Consider the following 8,095-nt stretch of genomic DNA (forward strand, 5'->3'; position numbering starts at 1 on the left):
CCCCCCCCCCCAAGAGAAATCTTCCCAAACTCATGCCCCATAGTGGGGCTCGCCCCCCTGACAGCTTTTCAGGAGGTAGGTGAGCTGACCTGCTGAACAGAATGGATTTCACCCCCACCCTATCCCAGGCAGAGCCCTGCCTCCAGCCCCAGGCTCAGCCCTGCCTCCAGCCCCAGGCTCCTCCTCTGGTCCAGCCCTGACCCCACCGGTGGGAGTGGGGATTCGCTATATGTGTCCTGCTTCATCCTCTCCCCTCTGGGTCTCATCTGGGTCTATTGAAAGGAGGAGGAGGGGCGCCTGAGTGGCTCAGTCAGTTGGACGTCTGCCTTTGGCTCAGGTCATGATCCCAGGGTCCTGGGATGGAGTCCCACGTCATGCTCTCTGTTCAGTGGGGATCCTGCTTCTCCCTCTGCCCGCTCCCCCACCCCGCTTGTGCTCACTCTCCCAAATAAATAAATAAAATCTTTCTTAAAAATGAAAGGAGAAGTCTTGATCCCAGCAACAATCTTTTTTTTTTTAGTTCAACAATAAAAAACATCACAGGTTCACAGTTCATAGAGGCCTGTACTGCAGCCTAAGGAAGAAGGACATCCCCATTTCACAGATTGACAAACTGAGGCTCAGAAAGGCAAAGTCACTTGTACAAAGTTGCCCAGCACCTCAGCAGCAGCGAACCCAGGCCAGTTGGGTCCGATCCGTCCTTGAGTGGGGGCAGTGGGGAGCGGAAGTTGAGGACCCAGCCCCTCTTCTGGGGGGGGCCTGGGAAGCCCCACTATTTGCCCATTAGCTTGCAAGCAGCAGCAGGGAGACTCCAGTCACTCCTTTCCCCGTAGTCAGTGAGGTCCTGAGCAGCCACCTGGACGCAGTACCTGGTTTGGGGCCTCACAGCCCTGAGGGTGAAGGATGTGGCTTCAATAGGCCCCACCTGAGAGCAGAAAAGAGGGGCCAGGTCAGTGGGAACGAGGAGGCTGGAGGGGCCGTGGGGGCACAGAACCGTATGATGGAGCTTCGGCTCCCCGGCTCCACCCTAACACGCGTGCCTCTGCCGCCCCCTCTGCGTCGTTGGTCCTTCCCGATCCTTGGCCGCCCGAGCCACCCATTTCAGGACATCTTTGTGGAGCACACAGACCCCCCCCCCCCCCGCCGGCCCCAGCCAGAGCCTCTGGGATTGGCCTCCCTCTGGGCCCTGCTATATTAACCTGGTTTTTAAGTTTTTGGCAGCCTCTGTTCCTCTACCTGCCACATCTTGCTGACCAGGGAGAGGCTGCCCCTCCCAGGGACACACCAGCCCTCAGACTCACAGCCCACTTCCTCTGGCTCCCACACAGGCCAGCAGTCCCCCTGCCCTAAAGCCTCCCAGTGCAGCCCAGAGGCAGCCAGAAGTCTTCGAGCTCCCCAAACCCCAGCGAACGACAGTTCACCCCGCCCTGACTTGCCTTCCCACCTAACCCCCCGTAGAGGCTGGGCCTCGCTGCTCTCCTAACTCCGGCTTCTGCCTCCCTCCGACCGTCCTGATGGTGGCCCGTGTGGCCCTGTGTGGCATGGCATGTCCCCTTCTCTGGGGGAATGTCATCAGTTCTGGCAGTGGCGCTGACCTCTCCGCGTCTGCACTCAGGCACCCCTATAGACTAAACCCTGGGGACGCGAGGGGGACACCCCCTTCGGCTCTGCCTTTCCCATTGTCCCTCCCACCGTTCCCACTCTCCCTCCTAGATGCCACTCCGTCCTCCTTCTGGGTCCCCCCCATCCTCAGAACAGAACGACAGACCCATGTCCCAGCCCCCTTGCCCCCCCAACCAACTTCCTGGCCCCAGATCTGACTGTCTCCCTCTGGTTCTGCCCGGGTCATCCCCATGGCCGGATGTGGTGGTTTACGGTTTACATTTAGATTAATGAATGATTGTGTAACTTGGCGAATATGCTCAAAGCCCCTGCCTTGTGTAGTTTTTATGAGTTTCATGGCATGTGAATTCTGTCTCAATCTAAGAATTGCAAAAATGGGGGAGCCTGAGTGGCTCAGTCATTTAAGGGTCCGACTCTTGGTTTCAGCTCGGGTCACGATCTCATGACACTGAGACCGAGCTCTTCAAAGCCAGGGACTCTGCGCTCAGCTGGGAGTCGGCTGGAGATTCTCTCTCCCTCTCCCTCCCGCCTCCCGCAACACTCTCTCTCTCTCAAATAAATAAACAAATCTTAAAAAAAAAAAATCACCCCCATTCTCACCACTAAAAAAACTGCAAAAAAAAAAATGGGGGCTCTGGGCTGGCTTGGCTGGTAGTGTGCAACTCCTTTTGTATTTTTTAATATTTATTTTAGAGAGAGAGCGTGCAGGAGAGCAGGGGGGAGGAGCAGAGGCAGAGGGAGAGAGACTTAAGTAGTCTCTCTGCTGAGCACGGAGCCTGATGTGGGGCTCGATCTCATGACCCTGAGATCATGACCTGAGCCGAAACCAAGAGTCGAATTCTTAACCGACAGTGCCATGCAGGTGCTGGGAGCATGGGACTCTTATCTCGGGGTTGTGACTTTGAGTCCCAAGTTGCACGTAGAGATTACTTAAAAATAAAATCTTAAAAAAATAAAATAAAATAAAATAAACAAAAAATTGTATATATAAAAATAAACTGCAAAAATATTCAAGAGAAAATGAACGCATGCTAAATAAAATGTGAAAGCCAGTTCCTTGGCTACTCGCCACATTGCAGTTGCTCAGTGGTTCGTGGTACAATTTTAGTTGGTGCTCATGTAGGACATTCCCATCGTCCCAGAAAGTCCCCTGGGACAGGGATGCAGAAGCGTCCACCCGCAAGCCGCCCCTGGGTCCGGTCTCCCAGGCCGCCACACAGCTGCCCCCAGGCGCTCAGCAGTACCCTTGCCTGATTTGGTCTTTTCCTTTGTAAAAATTTTAAGCAACGTATCTGTTTTCAATCAAGGTGAAATTCACATGACATAAAATTAACCAATTAAAGAAGACAATCCGTGGCATGGAGTGTAGTCCCAATGTTGTGCAACCATCGCCTCCTTCTGGTTCCAGAACATTCCATCAGCCCAAAAAGAAGCCCTGCCCCATCTGCCGTCTCTCTCCACTCCCTCCCCAGCCCTTGGCAGCCAGAACCCCCTGCCTGTCTGGGGATGTGCCTGTTCTGGATGTTTCCCATACATGGAATTACGAACACATGATGTGGCCTCCCTGAGCGTCGTGGGCTCAGGGTCTGTCCCTGGGGCAGAGCGAGCCAGAGCCTCGCCCCTGCTTCTGCTGAGTGAGGTGCCCGTGCGTGGGTGGATACATGTGCTTTTCTATTCATCTGTCAACAGACATTTGGGCGGTTTCTGCCTTTCGGCTGCTGTGAATGGCGCTGCTGTGAACACAGGTGTCCAAGGATTTGTTCGAGCTCCCATCTGCTGTCCTTTTGGGTGGATAGCCAGGAGTCCCATCTCCGGGCTGCGTTTGAGGCCCCGGAGCACATCTGCATGTGCTGTCCCCTCTCCCTGGGACCCCACCCCCACCCTCCTTCCCCTCCTCACCTGGCGGAAGCGGGAGGATCCGTGATGCTTGTACCGGACCCAGTACTTGAGGGAGAAGATCTCTGGGAAGGGCCAGGACCTGGGGGGTTCCCACTGCACCCACAGCTGCTGCCCAGGGAGGAGGCGCAGGCGGACGCCTTCCGGAGGGTCCGGTTTGACTGATGGACAAGCAGGAGGCAGGGTCAGGGGCTGGCAGGCTCACGCCTTCATCCAATCAACCCACATGTATTTATTGAGTGTCTACTGAGCGTCCAGCAGCGTCCTGGACACTGGGAACACAGCAGTGACCAACACAGACCCAACCCTGTCCTCTTGGAGCTCAGCCCATCAGGGCAAAAGGCAAGAAACAAGAGGCAAAACCTATGGTCATCAAGAGTAGGGAAGAAAGTTCGAGAGTGCAGGGAGAAGAGTGGGTTGCAATGGGTTTTGAGACATAGCTTACACACTACAAAACTCACCTTGTTAAAGCGTACGGTTCAGTGGCTGTAGGACCTTCAGACTTGTGCAACCCTCACCTCTATTTAACTCTAGAACATTCCATCACCCCAAAAAGAAACCCCATCCCCATCAGCAGTCACTCCCCAGCCCCAGCCCCTCACAACCACTAATGCACTTCCCGTCCATGCAGGAGCCTGTTCTGGACATGCCACACATGTGGTCTCACATGCGTGGGGCCTTCTGTGTCTCGTTCCCTCCCTGAGCATCATGGGCTCAGGGTCCGACCAGGGGCAGCGCGTGTGGGCACCTCGCTCCCGTTCATGACTGAGTGATGTTTCATAATGTGGATGGAGCCTGTTTTGTGTATCCGTTCACCTGCTGATAGACCCTGGTGTTGTTTCTGCTTTTTGTCTATTATTGATAATGTTGCTGAGAACATTGGCATACGCGCTTCTGAGTACATATGATCTCATCCCTCTTGGGTGTACACCTAGAACTGGAATTGCTGGCTTACATGATAATGTATGTTTAACTCTTTGAGGGACTACTAGACTTTCTTAATAACCACTGGCAACACATGAGGGTTTGCAGTCTTTAATAATGTGCTCAGGGGAGGGCTCACTGAGATGACATCTGAGTAGATGTGAAGGAGCCGAGGGAGTGAACTGTGTGGAGGTCTGGGGGAAGAGGATTCCAGGCAGAAGGCACAGCCCGTGCAAAGGTCCTGGGGCAGGACCTGCCTTGTGTGTTGGAGGAACAGAGGAGGCGTGTGTGGCTGGAGCAGAGTGAGTGAGGAGGACAGAGGGAGTAGGGGAGGGCAAGGAGGGGATGGGCAGGTCGTGCAGGCTTTGGGGGCCTCTGGGAGGACTTGGGCTTTTACCCCAGACAGGTGGGAGCTCTGGGGCACAACAGAGGAGGGTGGGACCTGACTTGGGTGCTTGTGGGCGCCCTCTGGTGGCCACTGTGGGGAGGGCAGATAGTGGGGGTGAGGGCAGGACTGGGGATCAGGATGGAGGGGACTGAAGTGAGGATGGAAGCTGGGCCGGGTGGGGGCTCAGTGTGGGGAGAAGTGGGCGGCTTCTTGAAGAAATGCAAAGGTGGTGCCGACAGGACCCATGACGGATGGACAGGACGGATGACAGGAGGTGGGTGGTGAGAGCGGGGAGGGGCAGGGGCAAGCCGGTGGCCCTCCACACCCCCCACTCCCCCGGTGTGCCCCGCACTCACTGATATGCTCCGGAACAAAGGGCACGAAGCTGCTGCTGCTGCCCCAGGGCTGGACCGCTGTGACGTTGAGTATATAAGGCACCATGGAGAACATCTGGACGTCTGGGATGGTGCAGCTGGTGGCCTCAGGGGTCAGCTGGAGGCAGGGCCGGCTCTCCCCGTGGGCAGCCACGCCGAGCCTGGACACGCAGGGGCAGCGTGAGGGCCTCAGCGCTTCCCACGGGCCCACCTGTGCCCTGGACCCCACGTGGATGGCACTCGGGGACCCAGGCTGGGATCCTGCTGTTGGCTGTGTGACCCTGAGGGAGCCATTCACCCCAACATCACAGAGCCTGTGCAGACCCAGAGTCGGGGGAACACCCCAGAGGGAGACGCTAGGGTCCATATTCTACACGTTTCTGGAATGTCAACATTCCAGCCTTAGAATTCCAACATTCCGAGGTTTATGGACTCACAGATCCTGAAATAACAAGATTCTGATCGTCCTGAGTTCTGAGACCCCGAGATCGCAGGCTCTAGAGACAAGCTCAGCGCTGCGCATACAGCCTTCCGGAACATTCCACGTGCTCCGACTGCACTGTCAGATGCAGGAGTCACTGGCCGGGAGTGGCTGTCCGCGGTTTGAAATGTGGCTGGTGCATTCGAGGGTGGCTTTTCAACTTATTTTTTATCAACACTCAATGTCAAGTTCCTGGTGGTCAGAAAACTTGACAAAGTTGTTCAGGACGACCCAGGTGGGTGACTCCACTTTCCCACCCACAGATTTTATAAAGTCGAATCAGAGGCCAAGAATTCCCAAGGAACATTTAGCACATGAGTTGAAAAGTGTCCTACGTGTCAAACGCAGGTGGTATTTCGGGCTTAGCGTAAAGAGAATGTAAAATATCTCATTAACTTTTAACATATTGATTACATGTTGACACGATCCTGCTTTAATACAACTAAATAATATTGATTTCTACTATGAATTTAAATACATAAATTACACATAAGCCTGTTAAGTTACACTTGATCCTATTAAAAAAGTATTTGGAATACTGAGATGATACTGAAGCAAAACATTGAAAGTCACGTCATTTCTCTTTCCTTTTTAAATGTGGCTTCTAGAAGGGTTTGAACTCTGCATGTGACTCGCAGGCTGTATTTTAGGAAGTATATCTCTACTGGCCCATGCTGCTCTGGAATCCCGAGAGTTTCTGGTGCTCGCTAGGCCTCCAGCTGTCCCGGCCCCAGCTGACACCCCAGGACGCCCTCCCGGGCACTCTGACCTGTACGTGGCAATGAAGGACGTGGGTCTGGCGGAGTGCGGAGCGGGCGGCTGGGTCCAGAAGCAATCCACGGCAACTGGGTACCTAGAGGCCCGGCACCGCACCTTGGGCTGGGTGGGGGCTGCTGGGGCCCCGGAGGGAGAGGGAGCCGTGTGAGCTTCCAACCTGTCCCAGGATTGTCCGAGCCCTACGTGTGCCCGGCTCCCTGCAAGCCGTCAGTGCCGGGCACGCAGTAGGCGCCTAATAAAGGTTTGTGCAGCGAATACATATATAAATGAAAGGCAGCAGCAGCATCTCTCACCTCCACTACAACTTGCAAAGGCAGGGAGTATTAGCCCATTTTCCAGATAGGGAAACTGAGGCTTAAGGAGCCACACGGGGGACCTGGGTGGGGGGAGCCCCGGTGGGAGGGAGCTGTCTCACTGTAGCTCCTCTTCCTAGCAGCTTTGTTTAGAACCACATGGAATGAATGCATGTAATCAAATGTCTCAGTCTCTCCCTCCCTCTCTCCTTCCCTCTCCCTCTGTCCCTGCTGTGGCTGCCACTTCCTGGTGTCACTTTGCGGTGGGACTGGTCCTCTGTGTCTCAGTTTCCCCATCTGTGCAATGGGATGGTAACCCCCTCCCACCTGTGGGTTATCCAGTAGGTGTGTGAGCTCCCACCCCAGCCCAGAATATTCCATGGTAGACAGTCCAACTCCAGTCCCCAGGTAGCATCCCTCTGCGCTGGCCCCCAGGTCCCGGCGGGTCCCCCATACCTTCTCTCCCGCCGCAGGGTGAGCAGCCCGTCCAGAGCGTGAGCGCCAGGAGAAGTCTTGAGGCCATGAGTCCCCAGGCTCTGCTGTCAGGAGCTGGGGCAGCGAGCACCTCGGGGAGGCAGGGGACTCGGGTCCCACTCGAGGGGGAAGTGCAGCCCCCGGTCAAAGCCCCCACTTCCCCTTCCCTGGGTCTGACTCCCTGGCCGGTGTGTGGAGCCAGCAGAGAGCTGAGCAGGGGCAGCGGAGGAGCCCTGTTCCCTTCACCTGTCGCAGCTGGGCGTGGGGTTCTGGAGGCCCCTGGGACGGGGGATGGGGGGCGGGAGAGGAGGAAGCCTCGAAAGAGAGAAGTGGAGCCCCCGTGGCCTTTCCCACAACAGCCCGACTGCAAGTCCTTCCTTCCGGCTGCAGAGAAGACAAGGACGGGGGAAACCCCGGGAGGGGGAAGAGGACAGGGAGAAGGATGAGAAAGGCCAGTGCGGGGAGAGACACAGAGACACACAGCGAGGGGCACAGAGACCGAGATGGGAGCCCACGAGCCAAAGGCAGAAACAGAAGAGAGACATGGAGACGGAGAGACACAGGGTGAAGAGAGAGCCAGGGATAACAGAGAAAATGCCCCTTCACTCACCGACCAACGGCAGCAGTGGGGGCCCACCCTGGCCAGGGCTCCACACTCCAGGTCACAGAGCCACAGACACGCACGGCCCTGGGGAGGCAGACCCACCTGCGGGACCTTCTCGGAGCCATAGGGACACCAAGGGACAGGCTGAGCCCCTACAGACGCATGCCAGCCCTGGACACTCAAGGAAACCCCGGGGACAGGCCACATTCCCACCTCCCCCGCCTGAGCTGGAAAGAGCCAAGAAGCCCCAGGGGATTTCAG

At 56.2% G+C, this 8,095-nt stretch overlaps 1 protein-coding gene across 2 annotated transcripts; it reads right to left on the minus strand.

Annotated features, from left to right (window-relative positions):
• Positions 1–505: 505 nt before the first annotated feature.
• Positions 506–8,009, minus strand: EBI3 (Epstein-Barr virus induced 3). 2 transcript variants are annotated; one of them, XM_008711256.2, is made up of 5 exons: positions 7,213–8,009; positions 6,456–6,576; positions 5,188–5,366; positions 3,523–3,680; positions 506–925 (listed from the first exon to the last, which is right to left on the minus strand). In XM_008711256.2, exons 1-5 carry the CDS (start codon positions 7,277–7,279, stop codon positions 773–775), a joined length of 678 nt encoding a protein of 225 aa, XP_008709478.2. In that variant the 5' UTR covers positions 7,280–8,009; the 3' UTR covers positions 506–772. The 2 variants fall into 2 exon arrangements, with proteins under 2 accessions (XP_008709478.2, XP_008709477.2); XM_008711255.2 differs by having other exon boundaries at positions 6,456–6,579; positions 7,213–8,008.
• Positions 8,010–8,095: the final 86 nt, after the last annotated feature.

This window comes from Ursus maritimus, unplaced genomic scaffold, assembly GCF_017311325.1.
Source record: "Ursus maritimus isolate PB19 unplaced genomic scaffold, ASM1731132v1 scaffold_14, whole genome shotgun sequence".
In the NCBI taxonomy this organism is placed as follows: Eukaryota; Metazoa; Chordata; class Mammalia; order Carnivora; family Ursidae; genus Ursus; species Ursus maritimus.